General features: G+C 33.6%; 1 protein-coding gene across 1 annotated transcript; it reads right to left on the bottom strand.

The window, feature by feature from the left end:
• Nucleotides 1-4,301: 4,301 nt before the first annotated feature.
• LOC123271415 lies at nt 4,302-15,755 on the bottom strand. Its single transcript, XM_044737732.1, has 3 exons — nt 15,246-15,755; nt 5,910-6,384; nt 4,302-5,830 (listed from the first exon to the last, which is right to left on the bottom strand). The coding sequence occupies exons 1-3, from the start codon at nt 15,354-15,356 to the stop codon at nt 4,605-4,607; spliced, it is 1,812 nt and encodes a 603-aa protein (XP_044593667.1). The 5' UTR covers nt 15,357-15,755; the 3' UTR covers nt 4,302-4,604.
• Between the last annotated feature and the right edge of the window lie 7,570 nt (nt 15,756-23,325).

Here is a 23,325-nt window from a genome sequence, read left to right as displayed (position 1 = left end):
AGGCTCAATAATGGGGCCCGATTTATGGAACGCTGACTATGATGAGCTTCTTAAGATTCTGTTACCAAAGCAAGTAGAGCTAACGGGCTTTGCAGACGACGTCACGGCCACGATAATAGTAGACAGCGTAGAGGAGGCCGAACTACTAGTTCGGGAAACCATTGATGCCGTCGAGACTTGGCTCGATAAACACCACCTGAAACTCGCCAAGCACAAAACTGAGATGGTCGTTCTGACTCGTCAAAAATGGTTCCCAAAACCATCTGCTGTGGACATGGGAGGAACAACACTAACGTCAACAAGGGTCCTGTGCTATCTGGGAGTAATGATAGACGAGAAACTATCTTTTCGCGAACACCTCGATAATGCATGCTAGAAAGCCAGCAAGACGGTGTCTAGCCTAGTAAGAATTATGACCAACACCATGGGACCAAGATCAAAAAAGAGAAGAGTTCTTCTAGAAGCAGTTCACTCGGTACTGTTTTATGGAGCTGAGATATGGGCAGACATATTAAAGCAGAAGACCTACCGGCGAAAGATAGCAGCAGTACAGCGGCGAGGCGCTCTCAGGGTTGCCTGCGCCTACCGCACAGTTTCTGAAGCGGCTGTATTAGTCATTGTGGGAGCCACGCCCATCGACCTATTAGCGTTCGAGAGAGTTAAACTCTATGACGCTAAAGATAGTGACGAAAACATGAAGGACGCAAGAACGAGGATAAAGGCGGAAACGCAGCAAGAGTGGCAGGACCGATGGACATCGGGAGAAACGGGTAGATGGACAGCGCGCCTGATCCCAAACATCAACGTCTGGCTTTCTCGAAAGCACGGGGACACGGACTTCTTCCTGACCCAGCTATTGACGGGACATGGGCAGTTCAATGCCTATCTTTTCAAGATGGGTTTGCACAGCACACCAACGTGCAAATACTGCCCAGACAAATCAGCACCGAAGAAACAATAGGCACAACGCTCTCCCCTGAGAGCTTGGTAACCTGCATGATCACAAAAGAAGAAAACTGGTCAGCTGTCGCAGCCTACGCGCAGCGCCTTTTAAACGAAAAAATCGCAGAAAGGGATTAGAAACCAGTAGTAACAAGAAGTAGGTGTCGTGAGACACAACATGGACTGGAACGAAGTAATGCTAACGCAGTCCCGATCCAGTCTTCCCTGTAACATCTATGGGGAAAGGAGAGAGGAGGATGTTTAGTCGGTATTGTTGCAAAATAATATTGACTTCTGAGTCCGACATACCCAGGCACCAACACCTAGTCCTGGCACCAACACCAAGTCCTGGCATACGTAAATGTATTTTACCTCCTCTATAAAAAACAAAAAAAACACACACACACACACATACATACAGACATAGTGACACCCATTTTCCAGATTTTTTTAATGCTTATAAAGAAAGAGTATTTTTTACGGTCAAATGAGCAGAATGAGTCATGCATCTTCGATTTTTCCAATTTTTATACAAATTTAATTCTTAAAAATAAAATTAATATTAATTATCTTCGAATTTTATAAAAATTTCAAAATATCTTAACGGAAAGTTAAATAGAATTTTTTTTACAAGAATCATATAAATATTAAGACTTACCGCATCGCTTTTAAGACGTTCTGTAGAATCTCCTTTCGTATCGTGAATGTCCATTCTATTTCTTCCCACACTTGTAACAATCAAACAACAAAAAAAAATTTTTTGCCTCATAATTAATTTCGACACGATAAAATCGTTTTTTATTGAATGAGTCTTTATTACTAATGTAATACCTAACCGAATGTAATACTCGAACTCAAATATTTTACGAGTTGTGCAATTTTGCTCAGAGGATTTCAACGTCTGCTCTCTTCAAGAGTAAAGTGCTTAGTGACCCAGGAAGCTCATAAAATTACAGTATAACATACAAAGTATCCATGACAACATTTGTTGTTGCGAATCGAAGAAAATCTATATTTCCCGGGACAATTTGCTGCGTTACGCGTTAATATATGAGCCATTAGTTTATTGAATTGTTCGATGATTGCACGTCACACTCTTTCTACCATCTGTAAGTGTGGCATGCGATATCTAGGCCGTTTATTGACATTGCATTTAACATCTAAACATAGCACACTCTTGCTTCGGAAATATTTGCATGCTCGAAGCTTGAATGTCCAAGCAGTAAAAAAGGGACATAATTATGAATATTAGGACAATTTGAGAAATATTTAAGCTTAAATTGTGTAAAAGAGTCTTAACGCTTTTATTACTCGTCTTTTTCTTAAAATCGAAGAGTATGTCCCGCAAAGCTCCGTGGAAGAACTGTCAGACTCGCGCGACTTCAGGAGGTTACAAAGCATAAAAAGCATTGGCTATAATCCTGCACTGAAATAGTAATTTATGTCATATGGCCGCAAAGTGGCGATTTTCTGACAACGATGATGTTTCCATATGAGGTTAAGGTTTCTGGCGGGAATGTATGAAAACGGGCGTAATTTTAACGTCCGAGACGAAGCCGAGGACGGAAATTTACGCTCGTTTTCGTACATTCGCGTCACAAACTTCAAAGCGAATATCGTAAAATCGTCGTTGTCAAAATCACCACTTAGTGGCCAAATGACATACATTATTTTTTGTCATTATTGCTTCGTAATTTAAACTTTCGAGAGACAGTTGGCAAATAATTACGTCTACATTTTATTAAATTTGGCGTTGTTGTTATTTCATTAACATCAGGATCTCTTCGCAATGAACTGTCAACAGAGAAATAATCAGCGCCACTAAATAGTAACTAAGAATAAAATTTACTAAAAATCTGTGGTCAGTATACTAGAATTTAATTTGTTTCGTTCTTAATTACATCCGACTGTACAAGGACAGTACGGAAGAAAGGAGGAAGTAAACTTTGCAGCTTAGGCCGCTGAAAAAAGGCCACCCAGCGCTCGAAAGTTGAACTTTCGAAGCAAGTATGACAAAAAAAAAATTAACGATTCAAGAGAAAAATTCTTGAACCAAGAATATAATTTTGAAGAGGGTAATTGTCTGGAATCAAGACGAAAAATTCTTGAATCGAGTAAAATTTCCTTAAATCAAGGAAAAATTTCCTTAAATCAAGAATTTTTCTACTCAAATCAAGAATATTGAATTCTTCAAAATTATAAACTCGATTTAAGAACATTTTTTTTTCTGTGTGGCATAGATAAACAAATGATTGTGAAATCTTGTGAGTTGTTGGTCCTGCAATTACCGGAAGAAGTTGAATCGTATAATTATATTCAGTTACTTAATATGTTTGGATGTTATTAATAATTCACTTAATTTAATTATCTATTTGTTTTATTTTATTGGTACGTGTAAATAAATGATCGAGTATTTTCATGCTCAACCGTCCGATTTATTCCGTTCATGTCCATTTGAGATTTCTAGTTATGAGTTTATTCATATCGTAGGATTCGATAACCAATGATGTCTAAATTGTTTGACTTTTATTTTTAAGTGCTGATAAATATTACAGGTGAAATATTTTGAATATCATACTTATTGAAAGAAAATCATGTACAGTTATCAATAATTTTTTTGCGCTATTTTAATTTTTTCCAAAGTTGTCAGAAAACTTTTTGTTAAGTAGCCCCACCGACAAAGAAAATAACGATTTATTGGGCCAAAAAAATTTTCAAGAAGGCCAAAGTTGAATAAATTTTGAGCATAATTTTTTTCCTTTGGTGAAACTTTGATTTATTATTGAAAAAAACTTTTCACAGAGTTTAATCGAAATCAAAAGAGGTTGATTTCAATCATTAATCGATTTGAGATAAAATGACCTATATATTTTGATTAGTAAGATACTCGCGGGTAATAAGGCCTCAGTGACAGAAATGATATTTAAAATGACCACTTTCGCTAAAGGCTCCTCTAGTAGAAGCGTCTAGCATAGAAATATCGCGACAAGTTTATAGAATCCCGATACCACGTCCCCTGTCTTCTATATTTCATCATCCGTTATATATTTTCGTATTGCGGAAGAATTCCTAAAAAACAGTTTGAGTAAATGGTAAGCATTTTTTATAATTTTATATTTAATCATTTAAAATCATTGATCTAATTTTTATTAACATCTTAAAAAGTATTGTTGCTAAATTTTAGTGATGATTGGTCTCTCATATCAATTTTATTGAGTATAATATGACTATTTTAAGTATGTTTAACTCATGGGTTTTATTACCCTACCGTAGTAAAATAAGGCCAATTCGTAAGGTTTTTGAAAAAGTTCAATTTTGTATTTGTTTATGGTAAAAATTACCATTACTTCATTATATTTTATAGCTAATGTATTAAAATAAGGATGAATGATACATTTATATAATTAAATGCAACATTGGATTTTTTTCAAAATCTCTCTTAGCTAGGCCTTATTACCCACCGGTACCATATATGTGTAAAAATTTTTCAATCTTTGATTTTCCGCACAAAAATTTCATATCCTTTAAATTAAAATTAATAACAACTGTCGAAACGTCACTCAATATTTGAAAACACACAAGTCACTGATTAACAATTATTAATTCACAATTAAAACACAAATAAAGTGATCAGATATATGTGCACGGTATCAGAGTTTAAATTATAAATGAATTCTAATACATCTCGCCCATATGATTTCAATCACATATACTATAGCCCCAAATGCAGAAAGAAATCCGACAAAATAATAAATGAATACCAACTCATCGTAGTCGAATTGGTCATAGTCTTCCCTGGCTTTTATCCGATTCATTTTTTTTTTTTTGTCCAGTTTTTTTTTATCTCGTTTTTCTAATACCAGCTCTGCTGCTATCCCAGATTCTAAAGTCTCCAACGCCACTTTATCGAACTTACTCTTTAAGGGCCAGTTTTTCCTGGCCCAATTAACGAATTGCTTCTTTAAGATTGGCATTTTTGACATATACACGTTAGTGGTATCAGCAGCGGAACGCAGTATAAAATTTTTTAAATGTATACAAGCTGTTGTAACATTCGTTTTCACGCGTTCAAAACATCCATACATCTGCGCAGTATCAATCGGATGAAGATATTTTTTGTCTTCATCAGTGACCCACAACTGTTTATTAATAATATCAGGTCTTAGTTTCTCAAGATAGTACACATGGAACTTATTTTTGTAGAGGTCTTCTAGCGTTTCGACATTGCGTCTCATAGGCTTTGACAGGATTGCAGATACATGGCCCTGAAAGTCGGAAACTATCAAGAATGCGAACAGAAATCCACAAAAGAATACGAACTTCATCGCCAGTCGGTTAAGCGGAGATTCAAGTCCCATGCTGACTACCAATCTCATGCTATCCATCAGAGCCTCGCATATGTCTTCTCTGTTGATGAGCACCAAAGCTATCGTGAACATAACGAACACCGCGATTGTCATAACTACAAAGTCTACATCGCTAGATATTTCGTTGATTACTGTAAAATAAACTTCCTTTTTGGTCATGATGAAGATCTCATACTCGTGTTGATAGTATGTAACGACATCTACATACTTAGAATCAGTTTCTGTTATTGGCATCAATGTTCCAAGAACGTCATGTGTTCGGTCAACTAATTGTTGAATGAAACCTTGCGTTAATTGAAATGAATTTGGATATTTAGCAATATCTAGTATCGGGGTAGCATTAATATTAGCCGGTATATGGTATATATTGATTATTTTCTTTTCTAAAAGTAGTTTTAGTCGAACATCATGAAATTTTTTCTGTAATGACTTATATGTAGAAGAGAAAGATATAAACTTTATGTCCACACTTTTTAAATGATCCCTCTTTTCGAAAGTTATACTTTTACAAAGTTCTGGGTCTGAAAACAATTATACTGGATTATAAATAACTGAAAGTCAAACTTATTGATGTAAAAAAATGTTTAATAATCAAAGTACCTTTTGAATATTGTAAGCTGTAGAAGGTTATATTCTTGTTACTGTCACCAAATTCCTCAATTAGGACCCACGGCTTTGGAGCATAACTTGCATAAGGATTCAGCGTGAAGATAGCCGTCAAATCTTTTTTGTTGCACAAGTAATAGACTGACAATAAATCCTGTTTCCACATGAATTCTAGAACTCTCCTAGTATTTTTGCAACGTGATTCGGTTTCCACGATCACAAAGGGTGATTTAATGCTCCACAGTGTCGATTTCTTGAGATGATTAACAATTCCCTTCAGACTTTCGATCGACTGAAAAAAAAGCACGTACGGTGGATACGCAGGAAGAAAACCTGTGATCTGCTTTTGGAATACGTTGTCAATTATAATTAGTGGATTTTTTTCTGAATTCCAGTTAGAGTCGAATAATTCTTTGGAGATCATCACAGGATTCGAATTATTCGTCAGACACGTTTCAACCAACTCCCTCTGTGAACAATGAATAATTTTTTACAATTTATTATTTTACTCCGATCTATACCCTGGTGTCAACAACCACGTTACATTTCTTAGTCATTTTTACATTACTTCTATTATCACTATTAGGTGTCTACTCACCAAATCTACCACTAATCATCCTAGATATTTCTAACACTTATTATTACTAACTTATCATAATTAGGTCATTACTTGCCAATTAGTATTTATTCTATTGTTATAACTATTTTATTTTTACTGTTAATTTGCGTTACTGAAGTATCACAAGTTTATATTAAAAGTGCATATTTTGTGTGATAAAGTTTAGTTGATTGCAATTACCACTATCTACATATCATTAATGAATTACTAATAACCACCTGTACTGTGTACGGTGTATTTCCATCATCATTGTTGGATTTCAAGGGTCAACCAAGGGTCACAGGATTTTTGCAGCAGCAATTGTAAGTAAATAAGATAAATTTGTAACAGGGTAAATTACCCTTAATCGATAAGTCGCCAGAGATCGATAACTTTTCGACTAGCATTTGAGCGCATCGATCTTCGGGCCTAGAGAGAGAGCAGGAGGGGGTATTTTTGGGGTCGTTATATAGACGAGCCATGCGTGGTATCCGGAGAAGTAGTAAAGTGTTGGAACGAGTAACATCAAGAAGTCCAAAGGAGGAAGCGAGTATCAACCATAGAGTTTCTTCAACCAAATTTACACCAGGTATTGGACTTTGGTAATGATGAGCCTTGGGGCCATATACTCGGCTCATCAAATACACTACTTCTCATTTTATTTATTCAAGTTTGGATAATTCAATTGTTTAATAATTTTGCTCAATAATAATTAATTATTTAATTGAATTGATTCGTTAATTGCTGGGAGCGTTCCTCCTGGGGGTTTATACCCGAGGAATGTTTTAGACCTCTTGGGTTTGCAAGTCGTGAATAATTAATTTTATTAATACAGCTGGTTAATAATTATTAACATCTTCGATTGGTTTAAATAAATCTATTTTATATTAATTAAATTCTGAACATCGAGAAGGTTTCAATCGACACGACATAGTATTCAATACCTGAGGTCAAAACGTGCTACGCGGTAACGAACGCCGGCATCCATTTTGAGCACGCAAATTCCTTGTGAATTTTATTACGCAATAAATCGTAAAATTAACAACTGGATTATTATTACTATTTACAACAATTGAATTATCTTTTATTAAGACTATTTATTATCTTGAATTAAATATTGATATCGTATTAATTTTGGAAACTATTTTATTATTTGGAAAATTAAGTATTGAGAATCGGCTACTGAGTTTCAACGCAATTGAGATCGAATTAACCGTGGATAATTTTTCGTGAATTTATTTTATATTGAGACAAATTGTTTTATTAATTATTTATAAATCGAAAAATTCCACGTGGTCATTTATATATTGAACTATGGAAGACTAAAATTATTATTGGAATTATTTATAAAAACTATTTATCAGTGTGGATTACGTCCGAGAAAATTTAGTTAGAATTTTACAAAGAATTATTCTTAAGAATTTATTCAAAATTTAAGAAATAAAATTACGAGTTGAAATTAGAGTAAAATTTTACGTCAATATTGTTCCTAAAATTTTATTTAATGCTGAGTATTAAACTCGTGGATAATTTGGAATAAATTCAAGCGTCGGTTTTTAGTGTAGATTTTTTGAGAATTGAATTATTAGTTGTGAAAATTGTTTATGATTTTAATCTCGAGCTAATGACTGAATAATTTTAGTAAGAATTGAACGTTGACTTTTTCGGAGTTTAATTTTGTAATCCAGAAAATAAAAGTAAAGTAGAGTCAGTGTGTGTGTGTGTGAGACGCGTGGGTTATGTGTGTGTGAATGCTACCAGCGTTCCTTCGCGAGCGAGCAGTCCGTTTGCGAGGTGTTTCGCTGGCATAGAGCGTGAGGGTCCGGTGGACAACGCGACTTAGTTAGAAACTGCGGTATAGACGCTCCATAAGAGGGTACCGTCAGGATTAAGAATTTTGATAGAGCGTGAGGGTCCGGTGGACAGCGCGACGTAAGGATAGTGTGGAGTGTGTGCGTGAGCTGCAGAGGCATCTTGGCTTACGTTGCAGTCACTAGGCTGTTGCTTCTGTAGCCAGGCGTTGTTGATAAGCCCTCGTACACTGATGTCTTTGTACGAGGTGTCTTGTTGATAAGTCGGAGTCGCCGGTTTTAGCCCGAAATCCTCCGTTAGATATAAGTTGTAGTAGCGACTTTCCGGGGGAAAGCGTGAAGTAAGTTTAGTTGTAAGTAAATTAGCTGTAAGTGAGCGGTGTACGCGCAAGGGCACGAGTTGTTGTCATATTTTGTTGTTAAATAAATACCGGTCATTTTTCTTAAATAAAAATTTATTACTTTCAGACCACCTTCCTCCACTCTCTCTCCCTGTAGATTATAAGCTCAGCTCTGGTTTCCGGTTCCAGGAACCGAGATACAAAATCCTGGTGGCGCCCTTGTTAATTTAAAATCATTTTTGCTAGGTATTGTTTTATTTCTATTAAATTAATTAAGGGGCTAATGAGCGGAAAAAACACCCGTTACAAATTAATTGGGAAATATGAGTGATTCTGTCCCCGCGGACGTGGAATATTCTGAGCTGGACACCATTTTATTTAAAGGCTTAGGCAAATAAATTCTTATCCGCGTGGTTTATTGGCTTAAGAGAAATTTTTTGTATAAATAAAAATTTTGTCTCAACGTTTGTGATACATCTTATTTTTTTTTATCCTACTATTGCATAAATTATTACACATGAACTTTTCTGATTTAACAATAAATTGGATAAAGTCTTACTTGACTCAGAGAAGGCAGTCGGTTTATTATAACAACAATAAATCGTCTTGGAAAGATATTCTGAATGGCGTACCTCAGGGTAGTGTGCTCGGTCCTTTACTTTTTACTTTATACATTTCTGATCTTGCTAAGCGATTAAATTATCATTATTTATTTTATGCAGACGATCTAATTATATATATTTCATGTTGCCTGTCGCAAATAAATGAATATGTTGTTATGCTGAATGATGAAATACAAAAGATTGTTGATTGGTGTAGTTTCAACTGTCTGAAATTAAATGCTTTAAAAACAAGTGCCTTTATTCTCGGAAGTACGCAAAAAATTAACGCAATTGAATAGGCAAAAAGTTAGCGCAATTGAAAATCAATAACGAAATTTTTAATGAACAATTACGCATAAAATTGGTCACGACTTTGATTTTTCCTATCTTCGATTACTGCTGTGCTGCTTACACAAATATTTCAGGCAAATTACAGCATAAATTGCAGCGTAAAATAAATTCTTGTATTAGGTATATTTTCAAAATTTCAAGATTTGAGCACACTACTCCATATTATAAAGAATTGGGCTGGTTAAAACTTAATGCGAGAAGAGATTATTTTATAGGTTGTCTATTGTATAAAGAAATTAAATTAAATTATAATCAATTATTTAGATCAAAATTAGAATTTTTGCCGGTTACATTAACGAGAGGTGATGTCAGGAATGACTATCTGCGTTTGCCAAGAAATAATTCTGCTATCTGGGTCATTCCATGTCAAATCGAGCAATAGTTGGAATCGACCCTTTTCGAAAAAAAAAAAAAAAATTAGGAAAACGGTTGACCCTGAAGGCCATCCCTGCAACTTCCCGCCAATTTTATACCTAAACGCTTGAAATTGCACTTTTCAAGAATATGACGTTTTTGAGCTCTTCGAGCTCATAAACACAATTCGTGTGTTATTTTGAGCTCCCCGAGCTCAAAAAAATAGCTTTTGGATGCTTTTGAGCTCAAAAAGTTTGATAGAAGCTTGATAAAACACTATTTTTTGAATTTTCAAATCGCAATAACCTTTGAATAAATGAACCAATTTTCACGCGGTTAGTGGCATTCGACGCAGTTTTTTAAGTTTCATAAAGAATCTTCAAGTTAAAATTGATAAAACGAAAAATTTCGGAGTAATTCCGAAAAAACCCTTTTTTCGGTTTTCCTTCGTCAACGATAACTCACGAACGAATCAACCGATTTTTACCGGACTGGTGGCGATCAACGTGGTTTTTTGATGTTAAGAGCTGATTAGTTTTAGGAATAGATCGGTAAAGCCGTTTAAAAGTTATTCCAAAAAAAAACACATTTGAAAAAATTTTTTTTTTTAGTTTTTTTGCGATTTCTCAAAATCTACCGGTCCGAATCGATCCAAAGTATATTTAAAATCTAAGTTCAGTCAAGCCCTTTTGAATGACACCAATTGCGATCAAATAGGCCAAGCCGTTCATAAGTTATGAGAGGTTTACATACATCCATACACACACACACATACATGCATACATACATACAGACACCATCGCGGGAATAGTCAGGGAAGCTTCGTAAGACCTCGAAACGTGGAGATCCGATAAAAACTCGATTTTCAAAAAACGGGGTGAAACCAATAACTTCCCGATATTGAAAATTTTCAATTTTCTTAGTGGGAAGTTGAAAATTTTTTTCGAAAGATAGGCAAATTCAAAATTTTGCGATTTTTCCAGTTTTTCAATTTTGTCTTTGCAATATCTCGAATGCTATTATAGATACAGGAATGGTTTTTGTTTGTATGAAAAGAGACACTTGAGGCTATTGAAAAAAAAATAGTTTGGAAAAAAATTTTGAAAAATGCCAAATTTGTCAAATTTTGAATTTTTGAAAATCGTCAAAAATGAAGAGCGCCATTAAAATTTTGGCTCAATTTTTTTTTGTATGATACTTTGTACTGATCTTAAAAGATCCTGAAATTGTTGGAAAGGTGTTTTTTAACTTCCCGCTAAGAAAATCGGGAAGTTATTGTTTTCACCCCGTTTTGCAAAAATCGAGTTTTTATCAGATCTCGACGTTTGAAGGTCATAGAAAGCTTCCCTGACTACTCCCGCGAGGTTGTCACTATGTCTGTGTGTGTGTGTGTGTGTGTGTGTGTGTGTGTGTGTGTGTGTGTGTGTGTGTGTGTGTGTGTGTGTGTGTGTGTGTGTGTGTGTGTGTGTGTGTGTGTGTGTGTGTGTGTAAGTATATGAATCGCTTATAACTTTTGAACGGCTAAACCGATAGGAACCTACCAAAGAGCGTTCTAAAGAGTTCCCTCAAACTTAGATTTCCTGTGAATTTGAACCGATTCGGATCGATAGATTTTGAGAAATTTTGAAAAATCCCAAAAAAACTAAGAAAAAAATTTTTTTTTAAGTGGTTTTTTGAAATAACTTTTAAATGGCTTTATCGAACAACTTCAAAAACTAATCCGCCCTTAAGTTTGAAAAACCACGTCGATCGCCGCTAATCCGGTCAAAATCGGTTGATTCGTTCGAAAGATATCGTGAACGAAAGAAAACCGAAAAAGTGTTTTTTTCACATAACTTCGACATTTCTTTTCGGATCGTTTTTGGTGAAATAGAATCATTTTTAGAGCTCAAAAAACTGCGTCAATCGCCGTCAAGAACGTAAGAATCGGTTGATTGGTTCGAGAGATATCCTCAACGAAATATTTGGAAACAAGGATTTTTTTAACATAACTCCGACATTTTTCAGAATAACTTTTAAACGGCTTTACCAATCTATTCCAAAAACTAATCAGCTCTTAACATCTGAAAACCACGACGATCGCCGACGGTCCGGTCAAAATCGGTTCATTTGTTCGTGAGTTATCGTTAACGAAAAAACACCGAAATAAGTGTTTTTTCGGAATTACTCCGAATTTTCTAGTTTTATCAATTCGAAATTGAAGATTCTCCATGAGCCTAAAAAACTGCGTTGAATGCTCCCAACTGCGTGAAAATTGGTCAATTCGTTTAAAAGTGATGGTGGTTTGAAAATTTGAAAAATTGTGTTTTATCAAACTTCTATCAGACTTTTGAGCTTGAAGAGCTCAAAAGCATAGAATAGCTATCGCTTTAAGCTTAGAGAACTCAAAATAACACATAAATTGTATTTTTGAGCTCAGAAATCTCTAAAACATCATAAGTGCAATTTTAAGCACCTAGGTATGAAATTAGCGAGAACTTGCACGGATGGCCTTCAGGGTCTACCGTTTTTCTAATTGTTTTTTTCAGAATATAAATTTTTAAATTAAAAAAAAAAATTTTTGAATTAAAAAAAAATTTTTTTTGTTTTTTGCAACTTCTTTATAAAGTAAAGTTATGCAGACACAGAATATTGTAATTTCTAGTATATTAAAATCAAATGCATGACGTGGAAAAATTAAATAATAAATTAATTTCAACTTTGTTTTATTTTTTGGACATAATCTTGCATCCTTAAAATAAGTCATCCTAAACGCATGATAGAATTTATTAACTGTCCTAAGTAAGTAAGTAAGTAAGTAAGTAAGTAAGTAAGTAAGTAAGTAAGTAAGTAAGTATGTAAAAGTAAGTAATTTAGTCTGACCAGTCTATGCTTATAGATTTTTCAAATAACTTAAAGAACTGCGTTGAATGCCGTAAATCGCGTAAAAATCGGTTCATTCATTCAAAAGTTATTGCAATTTGAAAATTCAAAAAATAGTGCTTTATCAAACTCCTATCAAATTTTCGAGCTCGAAGAGCTCAAAAGCATACAAAAGCTATTTTTTGAGCTCGGAGAGCTCAAAATAACACACAAATTGTATTTATGTGCTCGAAGAGCTCAAAAATGTGATAAGTGCAATTTCGAGCGTTTAGGTATAGAGTTGGCGAGAAGTTGCAGAGATGGCCTCCAGGGTCAACCGTTTTCCTAATTTTTCTTTTTGTTGTCTTCAGAATTTTCAGGAGAAGGTTAGTATGTAAAAAAATTTTCAAAAAATCCTCCCCCAAAGAAGATTGCGGGGGCGTTAACAATGACCAATTCCCGTTTTTAAACTATGGATCCTATGGACCCCAAATTTGATAGGAATCTTCCGTAAGAGATATAGAAATAATCTATGGACGAATTTCACGATAGCTCACTCCACATGGGGTTGCGGGGGCAGATATTAACAATGAAAACTTTTACCTCTCAAACTATAGATCCTACAGACGGCAAATTTAGTTGGAGTCTTCCATATGTGGTGCGGAAATTATCTAAGAGCGGATTTTACAACAACCCACCCCTAATAAGAATTGCGGGGGTGGGTGTTAGAATGTTAAATTTCTATCTCCAAACTGTAACTTTTTACAGACTCTAAATTTGGTAGGAATCTTCGTGTATAATTTTAAGTTCAGTTAAGAATGGATTTTATCAAGTTCTAACCCCAAAAGGGATTGCGGGGACGTCAGCAATGAAAAACTATCATTTCCAAACAATAGTTCCTATGGACTCGAAGTTTTGTAAGAATCTTTTATTTATAATGTAGAAATCATCTTGAATAGGATCTTGTGAAATTCCTCCCTCACATAAGAGTACGGGGGTATTAATTGTCAAAAAATTCAAATTCTTCAAATATCAGTTCCTACAGATATAAAATTTGACAAAATCTCAAGAGAAACAGGAAATTCTGGAAGTTCAGGGAAGGTTTAAACGGTGAAAAACATAAATAATAAACAATAGAAAATACTAAAAACGACAATTTAGTTTTCCAATATACAATGTTCTGAGCTGAGTAATGAGGTCCGATCTCTTTGGGTCCGTTCCTAGCTGTGAAGTGAGGTCCGATCTTTTTGGTCTGTTTTGTTTTCAGAAATAAAAAAAAGTGTCAGTTAGTTGTTAAAAGAAATAAATTAATTTCAAGCCGATTAATAAAATCTATCATCAGTTTGTCAGTGCGCATGAACTTTTTTATTGTTATTGTTTCAAAATATCAAGGATAAGACGACCTGACTTAGGTTGTCGAAGTTAACTAAATGTGGGACGAGTTATGTCACGCTCAAGCCGCACTGACGACCATCAATAAATCGCCAGGCCAGTCATTGAAAATTTGCGAAATCAAATCGTAGTTTCCGTGTTTCGTGCATGGGAAATTATACGTCGCGTGTTCGTGAGTCGGAAAACCACTATCTTTATATATTTACGCACCGCAAAAAAGATAAAAAATGTAGTCCATCAGAAAGCTTTAAATTAATTAAGTGTATAACTATGTTGCATTTAATGTAAATAAAAATTTTGTATTAAGTTTTGACTATACTTTTCACAAATATATGTATGATACGAAATTCACCGGGTCGTCTAGTTGTTAATAAATAATATCAATTATAAATAAATAAATTAATAATAATTATCAACGATAAATTAATAAAATAATTAATATTAATTATAAATAATAATAATCATATCAATTATTAAATTATTGTATCAATTTTTGATTAACAATGTATCAATAAGTCTTTTTTTTTTGTTAAAATAATTTTTAAATATTCTAAATTTTCTTATTTTTAAATACAAAATAATGATAATTCAGTGATAATAATTCAATTCAATTCATGAAAGTACGCAATTTTTCATCAATGTTTCTTTATGACGTTACCACGTAAAACTATCGTCCGTAAACCGACTTTAAAGACAACCAATTTTTTTAAATTTTTATTTAAGAAGTAATCGTACTTAAAGTTACTCCGTTTATTAATTTTTCAACAAAATTCACATTTACAAATGCTCTATAAAGAAAATTTTTTTTTTTACGGTGATTTGGAAAGAGTTTTTTTTACATTTTACATTTTTTATATTTTTTACGGTCAAATGAGCAGAATGAGTCATGTATCTTGGATTTTTCTAATTTTTATACAACCTTTATTCTTAAGAATAAAATTAATATTAATTATCTTCGAATTTTATAAAAATTTCAAAATATCTTAACGGAAAGTTAAATAGAATTTTTTTACAAGAATCATATAAATATTAAGACTTACCGCATCGCTTTTAAGACGTTCTGTAGAATCTCCTTTCGTATCGTGAATGTCCATTCTATTTCCTCCTACACTTGTAACAATCAAACAACAAAAAAAAATTTTTTGCCTCATAATTAATTTCGACACGATAAAATCGTTTTTTATTGAATGAGTCTTTATTACTAATGTAATACCTAACCGAATGTAATACTCGAACTCAAATATTTTACGAGTTGCGCAATTTTGCTCAGAGGATTTCAACGTCTGCTCTCTTCAAGAGTAAAGTGCTTAGTGACCCAGGAAGCTCATAAAATTACAGTATAACATACAAAGTATCCATGACAACATTTGTTGTTGCGAATCGAAGAAAATCTATATTTCCCGGGACAATTTGCTGCGTTACGCGTTAATATATGAGCCATTAGTTTATTGAATTGTTCGATGATTGCACGTCACACTCTTTCTACCATCTGTAAGTGTGGCATGCGATATCTAGGCCGTTTATTGACATTGCATTTAACATCTAAACATAGCACACTCTTGCTTCGGAAATATTTGCATGCTCGAAGCTTGAATGTCCAAGCAGTAAAAAAGGGACATAATTATGAATATTAGGACAATTTGAGAAATATTTAAGCTTAAATTGTGTAAAAAGAGTCTTAACGCTTTTATTACTCGTCTTTTTCTTAAAATCGAAGAGTATGTCCCGCAAAGCTCCGTGGAAGAACTGTCAGACTCGCGCGACTTCAGGAGGTTACAAAGCATAAAAAGCATTGGCTATAATCCTGCACTGAAATAGTAATTTATGTCATATGGCCGCAAAGTGGCGATTTTCTGACAACGATGATGTTTCCATATGAGGTTAAGGTTTCTGGCGGGAATGTATGAAAACGGGCGTAATTTTAACGTCCGAGACGAAGCCGAGGACGGAAATTTACGCTCGTTTTCGTACATTCGCGTCACAAACTTCAAAGCGAATATCGTAAAATCGTCGTTGTCAAAATCACCACTTAGTGGCCAAATGACATACATTATTTTTTGTCATTATTGCTTCGTAATTTAAACTTTCGAGAGACAGTTGGCAAATAATTACGTCTACATTTTATTAAATTTGGCGTTGTTGTTATTTCATTAACATCAGGATCTCTTCGCAATGAACTGTCAACAGAGAAATAATCAGCGCCACTAAATAGTAACTAAGAATAAAATTTACTAAAAATCTGTGGTCAGTATACTAGAATTTAATTTGTTTCGTTCTTAATTACATCCGACTGTACAAGGACAGTACGGAAGAAAGGAGGAAGTAAACTTTGCAGCTTAGGCCGCTGAAAAAAGGCCACCCAGCGCTCGAAAGTTGAACTTTCGAAGCAAGTATGACAAAAAAAAAATTAACGATTCAAGAGAAAAATTCTTGAACCAAGAATATAATTTTGAAGAGGGTAATTGTCTGGAATCAAGACGAAAAATTCTTGAATCGAGTAAAATTTCCTTAAATCAAGGAAAAATTTCCTTAAATCAAGAATTTTTCTACTCAAATCAAGAATATTGAATTCTTCAAAATTATAAACTCGATTTAAGAACATTTTTTTTTCTGTGTGGCATAGATAAACAAATGATTGTGAAATCTTGTGAGTTGTTGGTCCTGCAATTACCGGAAGAAGTTGAATCGTATAATTATATTCAGTTACTTAATATGTTTGGATGTTATTAATAATTCACTTAATTTAATTATCTATTTGTTTTATTTTATTGGTACTGTAACGTCCACGTTTTCCAAAAATTATATAAATAAAATAATAATTTATTTGTCCCCGGCTCGAAATTTGCTCGCCGGAGTCCAGGGTCATAAACGGGGATTACATTATCAATAACAAAATAATAAACAAAACACTTTATTTTAAATAAATCGAAGAAAAAAAGAAAAACCTCTTTATTGGCCTGATCATGTTAATAAACGATATAAATAATATAAACAAATTAAACAATATAAACAATATATTAGAACACTCTTCTCACACATACTCTCACTCGCTGTGAGCGTCAAAATCGCGAACTAAACTTCAAAAGCTGGTTCCCCGCTTCCCCAGGAGACTAGCCGTCACCCCTGGGCCTAAACCTCTACCCCGAGAGCGAATGGAGAGTGTCCTCTTCGCCCCCACCTACACGGCTTATGATCACCTACCGTACCTCAGCTGAAGGCTTCGGCACGGGGAGAAGCACTTTCATCCGGTCGGTTCATGATACTTACCTGGGCCTTGGTCAGACTCCAGGTAGAGTATCATCCTCTGGAATTACTTGGTGAAGAGTATTCGCCCGAGTAATTCTCCCGAGAAAGAACTGCTTCCTTTATCGAGCCAAATTTTGGCGTTTATCATTTTTTGCCTAACTCTCTTGTAACGAAAAGGAAGAGTCGTTTTAGACACCTATCCGGTGTTCTCGTACTAGCATTCAAAAATAATTATTTATTATTTTAATCGTAATTTCCTTCATTTTCCATCCATTCGTCTCGCCAAATTCTAAGTTTTTATTTTCGAAACTCAAGTCTTTATTATTTTAATCGTAATTTTCTTCATTCTCTATCCATTCGTTTCGTCAAATTCACAATTCTTTATTATTTTAATCGCAATTTCCTTCATTATATATCCATTCGTTGATTTTTCCATACTAAATTGTCCTCGGGACTTATAAAATTTTCGCTTACCTAATTTAATTCTTACAAAATAATAATCGTCAATTCTTTCATTTTATATCCATTCATCACCTTCCCATACTAAATCTTGTTCGGAACTTAGAATAATTTTCCCAGTATTTTAATTTCTTTTACAATTAATTCGTTCGGCTTCGTAATAATTTCTCACACGCTTAATTTCTTAATTTAATCATACCTTCGGTAACAATAATATAAAATTATTAACTAAATAAATACAATAATTAAATAATAATCGCCGCACTAATAACAATAATTGTTTCTATTAATTTTTAAGTAATTAACTAAAAATAAACTAAAGTACTCAAATACAAAAAGTAAAATCTGGGTCATAGTACGTGTAAATAAATGATCGAGTATTTTCATGCTCAACCGTCCGATTTATTCCGTTCATGTCCATTTGAGATTTCTAATTATGAGTTTATTCATATCGTAGGATTTGATAACCAATGATGTCTAAATTGTTTGACTTTTATTTTTAAGTGCTGATAAATATTACAGGTGAAATATTTTGAATATCATACTTATTGAAAGAAAATCATGTACAGTTATCAATAATTTTTTTGCGCTATTTTAATTTTTTCCAAAGTTGTCAGAAAACTTTTTGTTAAGTAGCCCCACCGACAAAGAAAATAACGATTTCTTGGGCCAAAAAAATTTTCAGGAAGGCCAAAGTTGAATAAATTTTGAGCATAATTTTTTTCCTTTCCCCCATGGAAATAATATATATTTTGGATATATTAAAAATATATGTCATTTTATATTTTGAATACAAATAAAATATATTTATTATATACGTGAAATATATAAAAATATATTTCACGTATATTTCAAATATATTCTAAATACAGTACTTTTGGCCGTTTTTTGTATATAAAAAATATATTTCTGATATAAGAAAAATATACGCAAAATATATTTTTTTGTATGATAAATATAAATGTCGAATATATACAAAATATACTCAGAATGTATTTTAAATATGAGCAGCTTTATATAATGAAAATATTTTCCAGACTATATTTTTTATATATTTTAAATATACGTGAAATATACTTAAAGTCTATAGAACAAAATTGACAGCCGGAGATTTTGGATTTTGTTAACTTGAAAACATTTGCAAGTGCATGGTTACAATGTTTGTTCCGGAAAACTTTAAACTAGGCCAGTTTTTTGAACAGTTCAAAATCTCGGACTGTCAATTTTGTCCTATAGACTTCAAGTATATTTTACGTATATTTTAATTATATTTAAAATATATAAAAAATATAGTCTGGAAAATATTTTCATTATATAAAGCTACTCATATTTAAAATACATTCTGAGTATATTTTTTATATATTCGACATTTATATTTATCATACAAAAAAAATATATTTTGCGTATATTTTTCTTATATCAGAAATATATTTTTTATATACAAAAAACGGCCAAAAGTACTGTATTTAGAATATATTTGAAATATACGTGAAATATATTTTTATATATTTCACGTATATAATAAATATATTTTATTTGTATTCAAAATATAAAATGACATATATTTTTAATATATCAAAAATATATATTATTTCCATGGGGGTTGGTGAAACTTTGATTTATTATTGAAAAAAACTTTTCACAGAGTTTAATCATCTGTCATTGATAAACTATCTCAAACTGACATTTCGACTGCTATTTTCAATTATTTAAAACTGCCTCATCTGTTGAGTGATATCTTGACTATCCGTAAATTTGATAGCAAGTCGAAACAAAATACAGGCAAAACTAGAAACCAAAGCGTGTCTTCCTTGCACTCGTTTCTAGTCTGCATGAAGTCATCTCAAGTAAGAGACTTCGTAGTTGACATCAAGCGCAAAACAAAATCTCTTCTGGCAAAAGATATTTTTCCAGGCATAATTGATGACAACTATCGAGGGAGTATTTACATAAATGAATTCTTGCATCCAGAGACCTACAAATTGCTTTTAAGGACCAAGGAAAAAGCTAAAATCATGAATTTCAAGTATGTCTGGGTACGAAGTGGTCATATCTTTGCTAAAAAAGATGACAACTCAGACAGGCTAAATATCACCTCTACTGCTGATTTTTCTAAGCTCGAATGACGTCAAAATAGTTCAAGTAATAATTCTGTGAATAATTCATCTTCACCTTTAAATGTATTGAGTCTAAATATAAACAGTCTTGTCAGTCATATTGCTCAGTTTTTAAACCTAGTACATGAAACTCATCCTGATATTATTATTTTGACTGAAACCTGGTTAAAACCTTCACTTGATAATCAAATTTTTTCATTAAGTGAATACACAGTTGTTAGAAGAGATCGAACTTTAAAACATGTTAAAAATGGACATTATATTAGAGGTGGTGGAGTAGCTTGCCTAATTCACAACTCTCTCAAGGTTAAAGAATTGCACATTTCAACTTCGCATCATATAAACAGTCCTGAGTTCCTGATAGTTGACGTTACCTTAAGAACTGGGTCCCATCTCTTGCTGTCTTGTATTTATAGAAGACCGAAAGGAATGCTTCTCACAGAATTCTTCGATCTATACTCTAAGCTTGCTCCTAACTTCAAGAATATCATCATATCAGGGGACTTAAACTGCAATCTTCTTGAAAACTCTTATATTGCAAACCACTTGAAAGAGTTCATAACCGAGTCCTCTTTATACTGCGTACCTTATGGCCCTACATTCCACAAGAACGGCTGTGACTCTTGGCTTGATGTCATCTTGATTGATAGTTCAAATAAGTTGGTCTCTTTCACAAAATCTGACTCCCCGTTCGTTGATGGTCATGACTATTTACTGTGTCAGTATGAAGTAGAGCAACCGCAACAGATGAGCAAGAAGGTAACCTTAAGAAACCTAAAAAACTGTGATCATAACTCACTATCCAACTGTTTATTTAACTCACTAAAAATTGATAATTCCATAATGGAAAACTCTGATCCAAATGAACTCTTGTCGATCTTTAAATCAAATGTGCTTTCTTCTCTAGACCAACATGCACCAATTCACACAAAAACAATCTCTCGGCGCAGTAATCCATGGTTTACCAAAGAGCTAAAAAATAAATGCAAAGAACGTGATGAGCTTTACAAACGAGCTAAAAGAAACCGTGATCCAACCTTGCTCTCATTGTATAAATTCAAAAGAAAACTTCTTAAAACTGAATTAGCCCAAACGCGAGAATTGTACTTGAAGACTGCTCTATCAAATCTGCCTCAAGGCTCTTCTGTCTGGAGCAAACTAAAACATCTAGGACTCACCAAATCAAATGCCTTGTCACCCTTAAACTTCTTTGATCAACTGGAACTAAATGAGTACTACGCAAGTATAGTCAGGAAACATCCAGCTGCAAACGTCGAGTTCTTAGATGTTTTACCAGTCTCCTTCCAATGTCAAGTAGACTGTTCATTTCAGTGGCAGAAAATTGATATCGTTGACGTCTCAAAGGCTCTTGTACTAACTCTCTCAAAATCTAAAGGAAATAGCCCGGATGGTCTGGATTTGCGGTGGCTAAGAGATCACTTTCCTCAAATATCATTGTTTCTTACAGCTTTATTCAACAGATCTCTGGACACCAGTATTTTTCCAGAGATTTGGAAAATAATATACATTATACCACTGAACAAGATAGCCTTGCCCAGATCTCCATCTGATACAAGACCGATTGCGAACCTGTCACACTTAGCGAAAGTTTTTGAGAGAATAGTTGCAAACCAGCTGGTAACGTACCTAGAAGACAATCTCTTGCTTGATCGGTTTCAATCGGGATTTCGTAAGCATCGTAGTACGCAATCAGCTTTCTTAAAACTCACTGACGACGTCAGAGCAGCGATGGACAGAAATCAACTAACCATTCTGGTGCTATTTGACCTGATTAAGCCTTCGACTACGTAGATCCCAAAGTTATTTTAATCTCTCTTCATGAATTGGGGTTCTCTTCAGAAGTGATAAGCTGGTTTTTTTCCTATCTATCAAATCGTTCACAATCCATTTTAAATGACCATGGAACTCCAATTGAATTGCTAAAAACTTCGTCGGGTGTTCCTCAAAACTCTGTACTCGGGCCAATATTGTTTCTGATTGTTATCAACCCTGTGGCTAGATGGATAATCTTCTGTAAATACGGTCTGTTTGCTGATGATATGTACATCTACCATCATTGCCATACTTATCAGCTCCATGATGCAGTTCAACAAGTTACTGCTGATTCACAGGCAATAGCAGACTGGGCTCGATCTCACGGATTAATGCTTAACCTGACTAAAACTACGGCGATGATCTTAGGATCAAATGGCAAGTTAAAACAACTGCAGTCTCTGGAAGTTCCTCCCATTCTAGTTGATGACACAGTAATACCCTATGTAAATTCAACAAAGTGTCTGGGACTTGTTATTAATCAAAATTTATCTTGGAATAATCACATCTTACTGACTACCAGAAAAGTAAATTATGCTCTCCATAGTCTCAAGGTCCGGAAAAAAAATCTATACTACTGAGATAAGAAAGCTCCTAGTTACCGCTACCATTCTGCCACTCATTGATTACTGCTCTATTGTGCTTATCGACTCGACCACTGAAAATGATCTAAAACTTCAACGAGCAATCAACTCTTCAATCAGATTTATTTTCAATCTTAAGAAAGATGAGCATATTAGTCTTCACCGCAGAGAGTTAGGGTGGCTTACAATCAAATATCGCCGATTGTACTATGCAGTTTGCTACTTGTACAAATTACTAGAGAATGGAAAGCCGGAGTACTTGCGCGACTTATTCGTTGAAGAAAGTGATGTTCGGCGTTCAAACAGATTGGCTGCAAAAAGGCACACGTCCTTCAAGCTACCTCCTTTCACTACAAGCTACTTAGAGAAAACTTTTTTGGTGACTGTAATAAGGCTTTGGGAAGAACTCCCACGTGAAATTGTAAATTCTAGTAGCTTACAAGTGTTTAAAAAAGAAGTTTTCAATTATTTATTGAATCTTGATAATTAAAATAATGTCTAATAAATAACACATTAAAGTCCAATTCATTGAAGATTAAAGTTGAAGTTTAAAATTAAGATTAAAAATAAGAATAAAAATAAATGCAATTCACAGAATTATTATATTGAGTTATTATCTGAATTGATAACATTGAAATTTTATATTTTAAATCTTTCTTTTTCTATATAATTTCCAAATTTTATTTGAACAAATTTTATTTACTTTGTCTATATACAATTTATAAACAAATTATATAAATGCATTTTTATGCAATGTTATGTACTCTATGTTATGTACTCACAGAAACTTATCTTTCTTGTACAAACTTTATATACTCTGTAATCGAAATTGCCATTTGGCCTGTGCCTTGGCATCAATAAACAAAATCTAAATCTAAATC

This window comes from Cotesia glomerata, linkage group LG9 (assembly GCF_020080835.1).
Source record: "Cotesia glomerata isolate CgM1 linkage group LG9, MPM_Cglom_v2.3, whole genome shotgun sequence".
In the NCBI taxonomy this organism is placed as follows: Eukaryota; Metazoa; Arthropoda; class Insecta; order Hymenoptera; family Braconidae; genus Cotesia; species Cotesia glomerata.
The sequence above is the reverse complement of the archived record's forward strand: the minus strand, read 5'-3'. Positions and strand labels throughout refer to the sequence as shown.